At 37.6% G+C, this 18,888-nt stretch overlaps 1 protein-coding gene across 1 annotated transcript in view; it reads right to left on the bottom strand.

The window, feature by feature from the left end:
• Positions 1 to 18,888, bottom strand: part of BBOX1 (gamma-butyrobetaine hydroxylase 1) — a 54,154-nt gene that overhangs the window by 25,742 nt on the left and 9,524 nt on the right. The window contains exon 4 of the mRNA XM_036879073.2: positions 3,908 to 4,106. Within this exon, the coding sequence (XP_036734968.1) occupies positions 3,908 to 4,106 (199 nt within the window). The remainder of the gene's footprint in view (positions 1 to 3,907; positions 4,107 to 18,888) is intronic.

The following is an 18,888-nucleotide window of genomic DNA, read 5'->3' as shown; positions in this document are numbered from 1 at the left end:
GCAAGATAAAGGTAGAAAACATAGTTTAGTGCTGTAAGAGGGCAAATGTAGATGATTAGGTGGTGCCTATAGACTAAGTATTAATCCAAGCTAGACAAGGGCAACAAAACATCCACAGGTGCAGAAGATTTCTCTCAAAACAGGGGGGGTGAGGTTCTAAGCCTCACCTCTGTTGATCCCCATTTTCTCACCTGATGGCCCCCCTGCGACTGTGCCTGTCTTAGGTTGTTCCTCCCTTGAGGAATCTTACCCGTCTCTGGCTAACCAGTCATCTTCTGGGGCCATACAGGGAAATGTAAAGTTGGTAAGTGAGAAAGAAGCAATATTGTTTGAAAAGGTTAGCTTTTTACTTCTTTGCAGATTTATGCCCTGTGGCTTCTATGCCCAGCATTTGTCTTGAGGTATCTTTACCACTTGGAGGAATTATGATACTTGGTAATTTCGATATGAGGCACGAATTCTACTTAAGGAATTCTACTTAAGTAATTAGGAAGGAAGAAGAAAAGCTATAGAAGTAGCAGGCGGAAGAAAACTTGGGAAGATTGATTATTTCTTTGACATATCTTCTTATAGAGTAACTTCAGCATGTATAGGTTTTAAACTACTAATTAAATTGCATACACACATTAACATAATAGGAATACAGCTACATAACAAAAGCAGACCTACAATTACCAGCCATCTCCAGTGAAACAAAAAATACCAGTTAGGCACCCTAGGCATTTGTGAAAACTTTTCAATGATATGATGGATATTGTCTAACTGAATTTGAATAGTTTGAGAAAAATCAGACAAATTAAAACAACACATTCCTGGGAACTGTTCACATGTCATATGTTCTTTTAACAGTAGATAGTCTATAGTCGCAAGATTTTGGAGCACTACAACTGGCACTTCTCCTAATTCTTGGCCAACCAATTATTTTTCAAATGAGAGTTAAGTACTTTGCCAGTGGAGAAACAAAGATATGAAAGAGAAGGGCTCTGTTTAAGGCAGCTACTGAGTCAGATATGAAGATTAGTCGTGTCCAGGCATAAACCACAGTACGAAGAAGAACATAATAAATGCCATTTGGTGGACATAATTATGAGAGTCAGAGGATGTGAAGCACCCAATTCTACGGCAATGTGCTCTACCTTCTTTTGAAGTACCCCTACCTCTTAACTAGAGGCTTGTAACTTCTGCTGCATGTTAGAATCACCTACAAGGTCCTGGTATTCAGGCCAAATTCAAGTCTTGTTAAAAAAAAATCTCTGGAAAGTGGACCCTATGTGAACATTTTTTAAATCGGCTACCCTAACGTGCAGCCTGGGTTGAGAACCCCTGTTCTAAATATCCCTTCTTTTAAATCTTATGTTATGAAAGTTTTAATATCATTTTCCACGTCACTGTGTAAGGAAGCAGAAAAGGGAAAGAACTTCAAGGAAAATACTAACTTTTCTCATTCTCTTAACAAAAACCAAAGAAAACCAAAAACAAACCATACCCCCAAACAAGCAAGCAAAAATAATGAACAGAGACAACAAAACACTTCTCTGCTGTATGTTCTTCAGGTGGGGAATTAAAAATTACAGAGCAAGTGGAGAGGTCTTGGTAATCGAGGGAGAAGCAGCAGTGAGGTAGCATGAAGGGCCTTCCTTGGCATGTGGTAAAGTCTGAGAGATTCAGGGAAGAAATGTGACTGAAGAAGGTGAAGTGAGTAAATTAAGCCCATCTGGTTAGATGCAAAGGTCCTGGACAAAGGAAATGGAACAGTAGGAGGAGGTATGACTTGTTTTGACTACAAACCTTTAGTATTTATTTCAATATATTTCACAATATTCGATCAGTGGCCAAATTATTAAGCTTGGTAGTGATTTGTAACAACAAAGCAAAACGAAACTCAAGTCTTAAATAAGAATGTGAGCCTTACTCGGATGGGGGAGGGAGTTAGAGAACTATAACAGCCCCCAAATTTGGCCACCGTTATGCAATTGTGAAATGTGTTGGCATAGGTGCAAAAAGTCTATTATCAGCAAATAAAAACTGAGTGACACAGCATAGAAGAGATTTATTTTGAAGTGTTCTGTTTATCTTTCATGTCCCAAAGCATCTTTTCCATGTTTTGTCTTCATACTATCAATAGTGAGGTGGGTTAGGAAGCCCACAGATAGGACAGACCCAGATTCCAACTCTGGTTCCTTTTTAACTACCTGTAGGACCTTGGGTTATAGTTTAATTCTCTGGGCTTCAGATTCCTTATCAGTGAACTGGGGGAAAATACTTATTTCAGAAAATTGTGAAAATTAAATAAAGAACAAATAGTACATTTGAGGATCTCAGTAATTTAAGACTTTTTCTTCTCTTTCTTTTGTCTCTTGTTATGGCTATAATCTTTGAATCAGATTGAATTCTTGCAGATATGGGGGAGATGAAAATTTTGTATGACACAAATGTGCTAATGGTAATAGTAAGTTCTTGGGGTGGGGGTGGGGACAGGATCATCCAAGCCTAAAGATGATAGAGCCTTTTGCTATGAATAAACTTGCTCAAATCACTGAGGTCAAGTGGTCAAATATTATTGATTGTCTGTTCATCCACAGATGAAGTATTACTGCAGATTAGGCATGGCAAACTTGCAGGTCTGAGGTGGGGATGGGGATGGGGATGGAATTTGTTAAATTGGAGAGTGAGAACATGCTCTCTTCAAGGGATGGCCTCTTCTTATGTCCAGCATGTTGTTGTCATGCAGGGATCTAGGCTCAGTTGTTGTCTGATTTGATTTTTTAAGAAAAGTCAAATTCATATTTAACGTATAATCTCCTGGTATTTAAGTGTTGACAGCTAATTCCATTTTCTTTCAGTATCATATGAGCCAAACAAAACACATCTAAACACAGCCTGTGTGCTACCAGTTTGCACCCTTTGGATTTTGAAGGTCTTTTTCACTTCCAGTACTCTCTACTCTATGAGCCCAAGAATAATTGTAAGCATCTTGCATGAGGAGCTCACCCTAAAGATCTGAAACGCAGTCATCCCCCAACTTCCAGATATGTGTTTCCTGCTAGTGTTTCATTATCCGTAATTAATGTTACCTTCCAGGCAGTTTTTATGCAAACAGTTTCCTGTTCCAAAGTTAAAATAAACTGTATTTTCTGTTACTTGCTAACATGCACAGACTTAATTTTCTGCATATTAGTTTTATCTTTCTAACACATCTCATGGCTGGTTTCAATCCCCCAGGGCCCAAGCTATTTTACGCCAACTCTTGGGAGGTAAAACTGCTATGAACTTTTAACATTTATAAAGCTGAGTATTTTACAGAAGTCTTGGAGAAATACAATCTTCCATCCCACCTGTTAGGGACTGAATTGTTTCCCCCAAATTCACATGATGAAGTTCTAGCTTCCAATATGACTAAATTTGGAGACAGGGCCTTTAAGGAGATGATTAAAGTTAAATGACATCATAAAGGTAGGGCAGTAATCCAATAGGGTAGGTGTCCTTATAAGAAGAAGAAATTATACCAGGCGTGTGGGTGTCATTACACAGAGAAAGGCCATGTGAGGACATAGTGAGAAAGTGACCATCTGAAAGTCAGGGAGAGATCCCTCACCAGAAACCAAATTTGCCATCACCTTGATCTTGGGCTTCCAACCCAAGCAACCCAGTCTGTGGTATTCTTCAGTGGCAGCCTTAGCAAACTATATACCACTTATAATTAGCCTGTCTTTGGCATCTGATGTCTTGGACTTTAAGGCTCCTAGTCATTCTTGGAGAAATTCCACTTTTAGACTCATCTTCCCATCTGACTTCCTGCTTAAGACATTATAGAAGTTTCTGTACCTCCAGTCAAAAGAATCCCCCTTCTGGGAAATGTGTCAAGCTTTATAAATAATGATAGAGCACAAACTATTTGGTGACTCACCCATAAAACGTGAGATAAAGGAAACCAATCCTTTTCCCAAGTTTGAGAACTTCACCTCGTTTGTCAGATGCTCCTGTGAGTCGCACTATGCCTACTTTCTTGAGGCTGCAGAGCCACTTGTATGCATGCTCATCATTTTTTAAAACGTTTTCAAAATCCAGAGTAGGTAGCTGGAGCTCTGAGCCCCAGTACTGGCATTCTGTGAATTAAGAAGAAACCAGATGGGATTGTATTGTTCTACGTACAATGAGAAGCTCAGGGAAGGGACTAAGTCATTGAAGTTGACCTTTCAATTATCATGGAATTTACCAAATTTTTTTCATATTAGAAATGCCCAAGTTGCCAGCTTTTCTTCCCTGGGGCCATCCAGTCTACTATGCTTTGCTTACAACTGTGCCTGACCCACGACAGGTAGTCACTATGCCTCATTTGTTGACAGAATGTTGTTTAGCTTATGGATGTCTCTTAATCTATATGTCCCTAGGGCTTCTCTGCCTGGACACTGCTTAGAAATAACCCTGAGACATTGCATGTTTCAATGGCCAAGTGATATTGCTCAATTCCCAGTAAGTGATAAAATCAGAATGGGGGACTAGAACACCATATGCCTATTCCTGAAGGTAGGGAGAGTGTTTGCCTTGGAAAGTACAGCTCTTTCTTCCTCTTATTCACCTGATAAGAAGCTTTCTCTGGGATCAAATTGTTCTTTGAAGTTAGCAAAAACTGCCCATGGGGAAGAAAAAATGAGAGGTGTGGTCCTAGGATGCAGAGACCCTCTGGTGAAAATGCTGCAGAAGATAGAAGTTAAATGCCTTAGCTCACTGATTCCTCATTAAATTTCTCACCAAAATGTTTATTTAAAAAAGCAGAAAGGAAAACTGACATCAAAAATTAATTTGCTTTCAAACTGGGCTCTCCCAAAGGTGGTGTGACTCTAAGGAAATGTAATAGTTGCCAAGGGAAATAACTCAGATATCGACAACTGCATTCAGGGAAGGCTTAACTAGCTAATCCATTTGAGTTCTTCATTTTTCAGTAAAGAATTCTCCTTAGGAAGGCAAGCCTTCCTAACAAGTAACAGAATGAGATCTTGTGATCTCAATATCATCCTGAGCAATGCCTCACTTTTCTGATGATGGAATATGTGCCATGTTACAGGAAACAACCCCAAGGCCTCCAGTTTAAGAATAAGGAAGCCACCTTCTGCTCGTCCATCAGCAAGCTGCGTAAGGACGTTTTCAGAGGTGAGCAGGTATGTGTATGTGACAAGGCCTAATCAGACTATAACTGCATAAATTGCCAAAGTTTCTGGGTTATTAAGCATAACAGCTTGCATAATGAGGCAGAATTTCCAGGGCCTAAATTGCAAAATGTAAATTAGGCTTCCCTAGTGGTTACATTAATTCTTTTGGATTATGTTAATATTCTTTAATATTCAATATAATCCAGAAGTCCAAATGACTTATATCTTCTCAGGAAGTCAAGTTTATATTCAGCCACTGATCCTGGTTCCTAATTTCTCCTTTTAAGTCTTCTCTCTCTGTGGAACTTACCAGAACTGAAAGAATTATATAGAATTTCCTTTTTCTTTTCTTTTTAAAATATTGTTTATCAAGTGTTTCCTACACTTGAGAAAACCTTAAATTTAATGTTAAATCACCTTGGCAAAGAGAAGCAGCTTAGCACGTGGGCTATGTTGTATCCAGAGCAAGTTGGCTAGAACAGTAGCAGACAATGAGGTGTGAAGGTTTTAGGATATAATTACAATTTTGGTGGGGAGGGATGGTTAAAATACAGGTCTTGACATTCTTTGGTTATATCAGTTACCCAATAATTATTTATTTGTTTATTTTTTCAGTAAAGCTACATTTTACAATGTCATAAGGCATGTGACAGGCAGTAGGTTTTAGAGCTCATAGTCTATGGGAGAATTGGACATGGAACTGACAATTAAAACACGGTATGATAGATGCTGTAGCTGAAGTATATATAAGATACCATGGAGGCTGTCCTGATCCTTTGTCTAATGCCCCTTCTACGATGCCATCTATCCTTTCCCATGCATGAAGTTCTCCAAGTCTCCTTAGTTATTCCTTCTAAAATCAAACAGGATTGAATTTTATATGAAAAGGCCTATTTTTAAGAGGCAGTATACTTGGCTATGTTTTGAGTATTGGGTTCTGTTGTTGCTTTCCTGTCCCCATTTGCTTTGCATGTAAAGTTTCCAGATTGTAATATCTGACACCATCAAAAAGATCTGCAAAAAGGTGATAAATGTCATAAATATTTATTGGCTGCCTAGGTAGGAAAATCATTTGGCTTCCAGGTAGGAGAAAAATTTCCTGGGCAAAATATCAGTGTTAAGGACATAAATAACAAATCCCCTTTCCAAAGCTTATACCTAAGACTATATTCAGAAACTTAAAAAATATCAAAGACAGCTTTAAACATATTGAGCTCCAAATGAAAATACACCCCAGAGAGTATCAGAGGTGGCTGTGATATTAAAGACTCATATGGCATTTTTACATTGACTTTAGGAATTCCCATATACATTCATTCTTATTGTGCAAAAAGGTTGTTTAAACTATAACTGAGGATTCTCCTAGTTCTTGGGCACTCTGATGGTCTGGCCAAGAACGTATTTTTCATTCCTGTACAGACTGTTAGATGGATTAGCTATTGCCTACAGGGCCATCTATAGTAAATATATATAGTCTTTATTAAAAAAGGTTAGCTAATTTGTTGATGAACCTTTGTTATAATATTTAGAACACAACATTTATATTCATTAAATGTTAATTTAAATATAATATTTAGAACAAAAATCTTATGTCCTATTTAGAGCAAACCAGACTGGAGAAATAATATAATCTAGGTTCTAGTATTGTCAAATAGAGCTTCCTGAGATGTTGGAAGTATTCTATACCTTCACCATCTAGTACCATAGCTATTAGCAACATGTGGCTGTTGAGAGTCGGCACATGGCTAGAGGAACTGAAGAACTACGTTGTGCACATCATTTAATTTTAACAAATTTGAACAAATGTAATGGCTTCAAGTAACTGGTACTGGATAAAAGAGGACACGAGTAAAGAACATGTAGGTAGAGAGAGGCCTGGGTTTGAATCATTGTGCTGCCTTTTACCAGCTAGTTTTTTGGTCTTTTTTCTGAGCCTCCATCTCTTAATTTAAATGATTCATATTAAAATAATATAACTTAAATGTTAATGGAAATAGTTCAAAGTCAAATAATTTAAATTTAAATAATTAAAATATCCATAATTATATCTATCTTGCAGGTCATTTGTTGACCATGCAATGAGATTATACAAGGAGTCTAGTACAGCACCTGGCACATAGTAGACGACCACTACTACTACTACTGCTAATTATTATTATTATTATTATTATGGTTAATATTTGCTGAGTAATTTCTAGGTGTTAGGTACAGTGCTAGGTGTTTTACATATATTATTTGGTTTGATGCCCATAATATATATATATATATGCAATAGATGCTTTCAGCATTCCCATGTTATGGAAGAGGGAAGAGAGGGCCGAGTCATGCAGCTAATAATTTGCAGAGCTAATTAGTCAAATCCAGGCAACTGATTACAAAGTCTGCAATTTTAACAACTACACATAAAACAAACATTTGATGCCTTGAAATACTGTTGTCACCTCTATTTTTATGTACAATGTCTGAGTGTTTGTAGCTTATTCAGTCTCTTATAAACGAAATCTACTAGATAAAAAGAAAGCATGGCAAGTTACAAGTAGGAACACTTGGTCTGAACTTGTTCAAGCATGGGTGTTTAAAGATAAACCTTGGCTCCTAGTCAGGCTTTTGAATGCAGAAAAAACATTATGACTAGGTTTCATTGCACAACACTGCAACAACATCACTATTCACCTTTTGTGAAATGAACCAAGGCTTAAAAGTCAGCTAGAGTCTCTTTTTTAATTTATGCCAGTGTATTTCATTGATCCATGATGGTTAGGTTTTATTTAAGGCCATTATCACTTGCAAGGGAGTTTCAGTGACTTGTGTGGCATGAAGATATGATAAATAAATAGAGTTTGAAAAAAAACTTTTTCACAAGATGTGTTTTAGAAACTGTGAGTTTGTATTTTGACTAGTTGATGGATTCAAGAAGCATCTGCTTTGCTCACACACTGTTATACAGGCACATACATTTGAAGCATGTTCTAATGAATTTTTGTTTCTAAATGAGTCATTTTCCCATTAAAGAATAACACACACACACACTCACACACACACAGACACAATTCTTTGTTTTCAGTATACAGAATGAGTTAGATTCTTTCAATAAATATGTTACTCTTTACATGTGCAAAAATAACCATATTCACATAGCAACTCCAGTGTATATATAAAGCAAAACTGTCAGTACCATAGACAACATAGTCTGTAGTATAAATATTTTCGTGTTTACAGGATTTTACTATCACCGGGTAGTTTCAATGCCTTTTAAGTTCCACAAAGTTTATAAATTTCCAGCCTAGGCTCTAATTTTGGTGTGTCCTGGCAGGAGCTTTGCAAAAATCAACAAAGAGGGGGCCATGGTCCATCACAACACCTGTATCCTAACGTGAACCATTCATACTCTTGGTTATGCTAATGTGAATTCTAGAGACAGTACCATGACTAAACAGTATCCCCAATATAAAATAATCTAATTTTCAGGGAGAAATACACTACATTACAATAAATCCTCCAGTGAAATCATTCTGTAAAATTTACACAGAAATTTCAATGCTGCAAGCGTAATTTAAAAGCTTTTTCCCAGTCTCCCCCAACTGCAAAACATAACTACTGGGAACCCAAAAGAAAACACATTTGACTTGAGTAAATCATTTGTCAGGTGAATACATTAAAAGCAAATTGAAATTTCACACTTGGGTCTGGATACATAAACAGTATGGAAAATGACGGAATATTCAAGGCATGAACCACCCTTTCTAATTTAACTTATGGCCTTACTAATAAATACTTCCTTGAACATGTGCTTCACACATCATAAAATTTATGAACAGGCTACGTGCTGGCTTTCAAGGAACCGTTTGTACAGGGTTTCCTTTTCAGGGTTAAGCCTCACATTCTTGGATCCTGACTTGTATTTCACAAAAAGGCAGAGACACAAAGAGGCTCTTAGTTAAAGATTCATGAGTGCAGCCTGCTGAGTTGCAATGTGTTATTTCAAGAGTTTAGAAATAACTTCTGTCCACCTGCATTGAACTTTGCTGTTGGCTTTGAAATAGCTAACCCAGTGTGCTGAGGAACAGCCTGTCTCTTACTCTCTTTTCCTGAAAATTCTTTGTAGGGGCCCACCCGAAAGCAAAATCTGACCCCTGGTAGAGGAGAGGCATCTGAGTAGAAATAGTACTTTGAGTCTCTTCTCTGCTCTAAGAGGATCCTGCCATCTAGGGACATGTTTTTACTTCTTTTCTAGTGTATTTGACATGTCTTTCAAGATTCTGGTCACTTGCCTTCTCTTAGATTTAGAGCTTCTAAAAGCTAACCACAAGATGAGGATTTGAATGTAGGCAATTCATTAAGTTCTGGAGGCACTAATAGGTGGGGAAAGGAGACAGGGAAGAAAGCCTCTGGAAGGGCTTTAATGAACAGGCTACTACTTTTGACAAAAGGCTCAGCACTGCTGGACCTCATGGTAACACTGCAGGCTATACTGCAGAGTTGTCTCACCCAGGGGCAAGGAAACTGAGACCCCCACACCCACCCCTCATTGGTTGAGGGCTGCTTCTCTGGATATTCACTTCTAGATCTTTCTGGTCTTCCTTGTGTGTTGGCCAAGCAGGTTTAGTCATGCAGAGAAAGCTCTCCAGCAGAGCGGCAGTCCTGCCATGGGAAGCTGCCGGCATGGGTGAAGAATGCTGGGGCGGTCTGGCAGGCACCAGCAGTGCTCTTTGTCAGGATCTGCAGGAGTGGGTTAGATGGATGTCTTCTCCGGTCCCCCAGTGTTGCTCTGCACCACAGCCACACTGCTTATACAGTATGTTGAAATGACCTTTCACTTATTCAACACATATTTGTTGAAAGGCTTGCTGTGGGAAAGAGATGGCATTAGCAAATAAAAATAAATGTGATGGCTGCCCTTGTGAGGGAAGAAGTGTGTAAACAAGAAAGAAAACAATGAAATAGAAATAAACATGTTGGCAAGTGCAGGAGTGGACAACAGGTGGTTGTATTGACAATTACTGGGAGTGATATGTAGAACCTATTTTCATAGGGTGGTTAAGAGGGTCTAGCTGAACAGATGCTATTTAAGCTGAATCCTGAGGGAGGCCAGTCGTGACAAGGGCAGAGAGAAGAGTGTTCAGGGACAGGGATAGTAGGCAGAGGTGGAATCTCTTATCTTGTTGGAGGAACTCAAATTTACTGAGGCTACACATGGGGGGCAAAGTGGAGGATATAGCAAGTGAAATAGAAAAGTAAGCAAGGGTGGGTCAGGCACGCCCTCATCTCTTTCTCTCTCCTCTAGACTGTAATACATAAACGGTATGTATTTGCAAACTTGCAGAAACAGTATGTTCCTTGCGAACTACAGTGATCATGTCATTTACCTTTGTTTCCTTACCATGACTGCCCCTTTCCCTTCCCTGGTATATAGTCCAAGGCTGGCACCCATTAGTTTTCAGCAAACTGGTATGTTCTGTATCCCAAACAAACCTTTGTTTTTTTCCTAATGATGACTAGAGTCTAGAAGCAACTCCTGAAAAATGAGATTCTGTCTGAGCACATTTTAGTATTTTAAACAATGGAGAAATCCATAAAATCTTTTCTCTAGGTGATAATCCCACCAAATTGAACGTTTCCCTGAAAAATGTATTAAAGATGCTTCTAAACAAGTTTAAGTTGCTTGAAAGGAGAGAAACACATTTTGTTTTGGACTTTTAGGTATCTGCTATATTCTATATGCTTAGTCCTCTGACAAGAGTGACCATCTAGTTAGAGAAATTAAGAATACAAGAAACAACGAAGTGATACTACACAGCAGTGTGTGATAAACACATGAAAAAGTGAGAGGTAACTTTTATTGAGCAGTGATGATTGCAGGCATTCTTCTATGCACTTTATCCAAACTTGTAATCCTCACAACAACTGCATAACATACATTCCATTTTTATTCCCATTTTTTAGATGAGGTGATAGGCACAAGGATGTTTCTTATACAATATATCGTACAGCTCATACATGTCAGAGCTGGACTATCCACATAAATAATTTGACTTTGACTCCAGATTTTAGGAAATAAATGTTATGTTGAATGAAAACAAGTGCCACAGGATGTCAAGAAGGGAAATTATTATCTCAGACTTCTTTATAGTTGTCAGGGCTAACAGAAAATTCAGTTTTACCCTCTGTTCTGGCTGTGACTACCCCTTATGATGTCGATGGATACGTACTAGAATACCCTTTTGATCTGTTTGAATTCCACAGCACACATCTCCTTGTGGAACTGCCCATACTGGTTCCAGACACCTCCAATTGTCACCAGCTTCTTTCTTATGCTGAGGCACAGTCTACCTTTATCACTGTTTTTAAAATCCTAATTCTGTGCTCCAGAATCATATAGAACATGGCAGTCTTAGAGATGTGCATAAAGACAGCTACTGAGCTAAGACTTTCTTTCCAACACTGTATTTCCTTTTTTATTTCCCCTATTTTTTATGTTTTATATCTTTCAAGCCCTGTGCTACATGCTCTCCTTTGGATGACGTGTTCAAATTTGCTGATGCCCCATAACAGCATTGATGTCGTGAACTGGACATAATACTGTAAGTGTGGTCTGGCCCATGCCTGCATGGTGGGCTTTCTACTCCATTTTTATTCATGCAACCCAAATCTAATTAACCCTTTTTGGCAGTCTCAACTCAGTTGATTCATATTAACTTTTCAGTCAACAAAATCATGTAAGAATTGCCTGTCAGCCATGTCTTCATTTCCGAAGCTAGTTCATTGGGAACTTACTAAGTATGTATAGAGATGATGATGCAGGTCCAATTTGGTAGGGACATTATGTCAAAGTTAATAACTCAAGGTTTGAAGGTGACAGATCTGGATTCAAATCTGAATTCAAACCAAAACATAAACTCCTTAGGGACAGAGTCTTTGTTTTGTTCACCACTACATCTCCAGCACCTAAAACAGTGCCTGGCACATAGCAGACACTCTCATATTTGCTGAATAAATTCACAGGGCATGGTAGAAGATCAATAAATTATATCTCTTGCTAATATTAGTTACTTCCCTAGATTTCATCCATTTAGTGAGGAAGACAGTCAAATACAGACACTGAGCATTCAGTCCAATAACTGCAGTAACACAGAGAGGAGCCCATAGAAATTACGGTGACCACATACCAGAGGAGGAGGAGGATAGAATGGTGTTTAATAGAGCAGGTGACTGTTAGTCAAATCTTGGATCTGCTACTTCTTGTCTCTGACTTTGGACTACTTCATTTCTATCAGCCTCATTTTCCTCATGTGTGAAATGGTTATAATAATAATGCTGCCTCTGTGAAGTTATTGCTAGGATTAAATTAAGCAATAAATGCTAAGCATTGAGCTCAGTGCCCAGCACACAGCAATGCTTTAAAAATGGTGAAGAAGGAAGTTTGGCAAAGGAGTAGGAGAAGAGGCAGAGGAAGAAGAGGCATATGAGGTTGGTAGTTCAGACAGAGGGCTGGTGGTGCAGATAGTGAGAGATCAGTGGATTCTGAATTAGTTTGATAATAGCTCTAGTAGATTTTCTTGATATTTTGGATGTTCAGTATAAGAGATAAGGAGGAGTCAAGAATGATTCTGCTGCTGGGCAGGTGGAGTTGCCATCAGCTAAGATGGGAAAGACTGTGTAGAGCAGGATTGTCTAAGACCATCTGCTCCCATCAGAGGGTTTGTCTTTCCTCTAGTTTTCATTTTATCTTATTGCTCCAAGTAAATCATTTTATAAGTTCCCATTTAGTGTGTCCATCATACTGATGTTGATATCCACACATTTTGTTGATTTGCCTAATTTGTAGCCAAGGAAATTAGGTAAATAATTTTTAAGCTCTACTCCATTCAACAAGTTCTCTAACTTTACTACCTTCTTTTTCTTAATCTCTAACTTTGCTCTTAACCATAAGAACTGTATTTTACTGAAATTAAGAGTGTTCTTGATCCTGGGCCTTGTTAGGTCTGCGATCTACTCAACCTTTCTGTCCTCCAAAGTCTTTATCCATGTGACAGAGATAGTATCTACTTGCTTTCTGAATTGCCATGTTGGGTGAAGAGCAGTGTTGCACTTTACATATTAACTCACTTCCTCTTCACAAGTATCTCTTGAAAGCAGTTTATAAACAACTACAGTAAAGCTAGAGAACCCAGTGAATGCAGTGGAGCTTAAAAATTATTTACCTAATATGCTCAGCTAGAAATTAGGCAAATCAACCAAATGTATGAATTTCAACATCAATTAAAAAAAATTAACTATTTTTCTACAATAGAAAAATTAAAAAAGTTGTTTCAATCAATTTTTTTTTTTGTTCCCATGAGCACGTTTGAAAGTTTGGGACTGGAACCTGAAAGAAGAAACAAGTGATGAAGATATCTATTCTCCCCAAACTAAAGTTGTGTCATTTAATGTTCTGCCATCTTGAAGAAGCCCAAGTGGAACCAGAAGTGGGAAGGAAGAGTTTTTTAATCAGTTTAGTATTTTTTTGGCTGTTGAATCTCTTGATGTGTAGGCACTTGCAAAAATGGCAGGCTAAATTTATAACTTATGTGTAGGTTTGGTAAAAATGAAGCCAGCATATAAAGCAATCCAACTTCACTTTTTGAAATTGCCATCCTTTGGAATTTTCTAAATTTATAAATTCTAAATTTTCAGTCCAGCTGCTAGTGTTATAAAACTCACTCCTGGGCTGCAAGAAAAAATAAGCCTGATTTGAGAGAAAAGGAGGCTTTTTACTCATTGAAGAAAGTCTATTCTATTTTTACTCTCTTTAGAAAAAGAGGAAAAGAAATTTACTTTGGTGTAACTACAGGAAACTACTTTTCCAAGAGTAAGAAAAGCAAGTATATTTTCCTTAATTTTTGATGTGGCAAGTATACTGAAAAAAATATGAAAAGGAGATGGACTATAATAATTCTTCTTTGAAAAAGTTTTGCTTTAGGTTCCAAAAAATAACCTTAGATTTTTTCAAGGCTTTGAAAGGCATGAGCTTTTCAAAGTCTTGTTTTGTGTTAACATTGGATGATGCCATAATATTTTGTTTTATGAAGCTGTTAACCACCAAAAAAATAACTGTTTAAAGAGTATAATTAATGTCTCTTACCTAAGAATGTTTTAAAGTAAGAGGATTATATGTAGAGTTTACAAGTGAAACCAAAAATAAGGCAGATGGGGGTATGAACATCCTCCAGATTAGTGGCATCTGCTGGATTTAGGGCACAGCAAAGCACTTTGGAGGATGTGAATCTCCCATCTTGGACTTACAGGATGCAGGTGTCCTCATCCCATGTGGGGACATTAGGCCGTTTAGATATTATGCCCAAGTATACCAAGTACAATGCAGAAATTGAGTGAGACAATAAATAATATGTAATTCAAAAAAGAATAGGACACATTGCAGTATATCAATATGGCACAAAGGAAAAATGAGGCAAAACATGTATTCATAAACTCACAGGCCCTTAGGCTACCATAAGTATCATCAAGATGTATTCATTTCGTCAAAACCTGAAAGACATTCTCTGAAAGTCAATGGTCCATTTCACATATGAAGGCAAAACAGAATAAGACTTGCTTCTTAAAACATATGAAAACTTTGAGCTATTTTTCCATCTGTGCATCCGAGTGTGAGCCTGAGTGGCCTCAGGGAAGGAATCTGTGTCAGGCCTTCCCTGGAAAGGGAATGCATCTGGGTACATGATGAGGTTGCTTGATTGCTCTGATGGAGTTTTTTTTAACAGAACTGTTCTGAAGCCATTCTTATCTGGCAACCCTGCTACAGTTGGGACATTTTAAGGCAGCCTGAACAAAACAACCTACAAGCTTTTTGCTGACTAATATGTGAAACAAATACCCTCACTTCATCCCTGACTTGCATGGTAGACTCCCACCTCTGGGGTTCTAGAATGGGTGAAGGATGGGGCAAGGCTTAGAGACAGGGGTGAACTATCACATGCAAGGAAGTATCACATTAAGTAAAACATACTTAATGTGCTTATTACTAATTTTAAAAAACAGTGAGTTTTGTTTTTTTGACAAATTTCTATAAAAATAGCCCCTGTACTAAACTAACTCTGTTCTTTGCACTATGATAAAAATCTTCATCTGCAAGGAAGCACATGGCCCTCTGCAAGAAAGGGGTTTTTTTGTGTGTGCAAAGCACAGGGTTTTCAGAGGGCTGTGACAGTTCTTCTGAGTTTTTATTCCCTCTTGCGGCATGCTCCTTTTGAAATAAAAGAGGGGGTTATAGCTTTGGATTGAAGGGTTGTAATCTGATTAAATAGATAGGTGAAAACTTGCTCTGCTATGAGACAGGCGTATTGAATAGAGGGGAAATGTTCTTTTCTGACTGTGCAGTGTATTCAGTCCCAGGATTGCTGAGAAAACTGAGCAGACTGCTTCCGTGGAAAATAGATTTTCTTCAAATTACCTTTTAAGTTTCAATTTGTAATAACACATATTGCTAAGTCAGAAAATAATATGCAAATATTTCAGTATCAATTCAAAGAGATGGGTAGGAAAATAAACATTCATTCTGACACTAAATGTCAAAAAGAACAAATATTTGTGTTCATATATATAACATCATTCTCTGTACTGTTTTTTTAAAAATTTTAGTCCTATCTTTTATATTTTGGAAATTTTGCATCTAAGAATTAGTCACAAAAATGAGCATATAATTATGTGAATTTCACATGGGAGCTAAAATACAATTACATAAAAAGCTCCATATTCCCAAAGTTTTATTGAGGTCTTCAATTTTCATCCTTATGTTTGGAAATGTTCATATTCTAGGCTTTAGAGGTCAAGTTCTAAATTGGTGGAGATTAGAAAACAGGGCCAGCAACCTCTTGTCCTACAAGTGAATATGTTTCTCTTGAATACAAATTCTATGACATCCTTTCTGAAACTTCCAAGTTTAAGTCCTCAGTGTCTCTTACAGGACTATTCTAGGCTGTGCTATGCTCCCAGTATCTCCTCATGTCAGACTAGCCAACACAGACAGCTGGGGCCAAGACCTATCGACAACACAGATCTGATCACCTCACTCTTTTCTGTAAGATAAATTCAACCCAAAAAACCAAAGGGGTACACTGGAGGAGGGTAGGATGCAACAAGAGAAAAGGGAAGCTACAGAGATATTCACAAACTTGCAGGCAATTGAGAAATTACATGCTGGTCAAAATTAGAAAAGCATAACTCTGAAGGTGTAAAATGTTCTAAAAAAAATAAAGCAATCTTCTTAAACTTACCAAGATCTTGAGCTCATTTCTCTGGCTTTATAGGAAAAGAATGAACCTGAGATACTGGTGGAACGGAACACACCTGAGCTCTGTGGTGAGAAACCTTGCTTGCCTGAAGGTTCAGGACTAAGCTTCCTAGCAGGGCACTTAGGCCACTTCATGGTTTGGCCCTGTCTTCTCTGTTGTCTACAATTATAACTTCACTGATATTAAATTAACTGAAGTTTCCTAAATCTATCCTGCTACTTTTTACACTTTTATGATTTTCTACATAACCTTTTCTCTGTCAAGAATTACCTTAGCTTCTCTCTTTGTCTGACAAACTGATTCTTCAAAACTGAAATTCTTCAAACTGATTCCAGCTCAAGTATTACTTCCCTTCTGAGGGTAATTTCCTCATTTCTTCAGATTCCTTCCTCTATGGTATAATTAACCTTTTAGGCATGCTTTAATCTACTTAAAATAATGTATTATACTTTTTTTGTTTTCATTGCTTGCATCCCTTCCTAGACTTTCCTCAGGAAAGAATCCATGTCTTTTTTTTAACTTGGTGTTTTCTTACAGAGTTTCTGGCATAAAATAGGTGCCTAAGATATGTGCAACTGAATAGAAATTTATGAGGGTATGATTATTATCCATGTCTTCCTTCCAGCTGTGACTGTCCCATGACAAGACTTTTTTCTGGCTGATTATCATTTGTCTCTTTATTTTTGAGTCCAACATCTAGTGCCAAGGGAAGATCAAGGAAAAGTGGTCTGCATCTTGATGCCAGATTTTAAAAGGCTTTTCTCACTCTAAGGAAAGAGCAGAAGAGGAAACTGCCACTGAGGACTCAAAACAAAATCCTTTCGTGAATGTAACTGAGTTAGTTTACATGTTCTAGAATACAAATGCTTAAAAATATTCAAGGGCAGTGAAATAAGGTGTCAAGTTCTGCAGGCAAAACACCAGAGGCAATATTCCAAAAGTTGCCCATTACTTTCTTCTTTAATCTACCAAATGCACAGTTTGAGAATGTATTTAAACAATCTGACCTTGTTTTAAACCATTAAAATATTTTCCAGTGTCTAAATAGCAGCCAGTTCTCCTTATATTATTCATGATTGCAGTCTGTCAGTGTGACCAGTTTTTTCCACTAAATGGTGTGTAGTGTCATTTCCATTTTGCTACTGCCTGCTAGTACTGAGAGATGTAATCTATAAAAACTGCATTCAGCAAGAAATATTAAAGGGGGATGGCCATATCCTTTTACAATGCTTAAAAGCTTAAGCTGTAATAATAAAAAGTTGGCATTTATTCCCTGAAATAATCAGAAGAATAACTTGCAGGAAATTAAAGTAAAATCCAATAGGATTACAAAATTAGGACAGAGTTAAGGAAAAATATTTTGAGTCCCAGAAGAAATCTAAAATAAATAAAAAACAATAATACATTCCTGATACTGCTGTTTGACCCGAACAATTGCTACTCAGTTACGTAATTGGAGACTCCTTAAGAATCTAGCAAAGTACTCACTGCGGGAAGGTGATTCCACCAGCCACCTGGGCTAGATGAAGAGGAAAATGGACTCCTAGAGGTTTTGACAGAAAGCACTAGAGCAAACCTTGTCAGTTATCAGAATGGCACGACTAAAGGAGTGAAAGAATCTAGTTCTTGACAAGACTGGCCTCTGCTTGAACAGGAAGGGAGAGTATGATACCCCATTGATAACCACAGGGCAAGGGGAAGCTATGTGGTTCAAGCTGACTAATTTGTAATGTCTCTACACCCAGTAAACTGTTCTAAGTCTAGGGTTTAGACCCAGGGATAATTACTGCACCTGTTTGAGAATTTCAGATTGAAAGATATGTAAGGTGAAAGAAACATCTATCTTGCTGTTTGACCCAGAATTCCCAGAAGAGGTGTTAGAAAGTTCAACAAGGCTGGTCATTTGCTCAAAGGGAGGGTAGTTCAACATATCTGGCTAACAGTGGGAAAAAAATTCAGGGAAACTTGTCTTGTTGGTGTGTTTGTAGAAGTCAACATTCTAGTAAGTCAAGATTCTACATTAAAATCATCACATTTTTAGAATTTGCCTTTGATGCACATAATTTTATGATACCAATCATCAAAGTATACAGAAAATGAATTATTAACACTTCCCACTTCTCCCCAGTGCCTCTGCTTGAACTCTATTTTTTATCTCCTAAAAGTCATAATTTAAAAATAACCTTTTCCCTGTATTATTTGTTTTCTTCTGTCAACAAATCAGTAATACAATCTTCTTTTTCCACTCAACCTATCTCTTGCAGATTTTCTGAACATTTATGTTGTCTCAGATCCTTGAGACCCATGTAAAGTCTCCCCAAGCAAATTTGCTGAGCACATGTGTGCATACCTGCATACAAACATACTCACACACATGCACACTCTATGTCGGGTATATCATCTCATAGAGTTTGTGGATTACAGTTTTATCTGTCACTACTAGGTTAGGG

Source organism: Manis pentadactyla, chromosome 9 (assembly GCF_030020395.1).
Source record: "Manis pentadactyla isolate mManPen7 chromosome 9, mManPen7.hap1, whole genome shotgun sequence".
Classification (NCBI taxonomy): domain Eukaryota; kingdom Metazoa; phylum Chordata; class Mammalia; order Pholidota; family Manidae; genus Manis; species Manis pentadactyla.
Note: the sequence above shows the minus strand (reverse complement) of the source record. Positions and strands in the feature narration are given on the sequence as shown.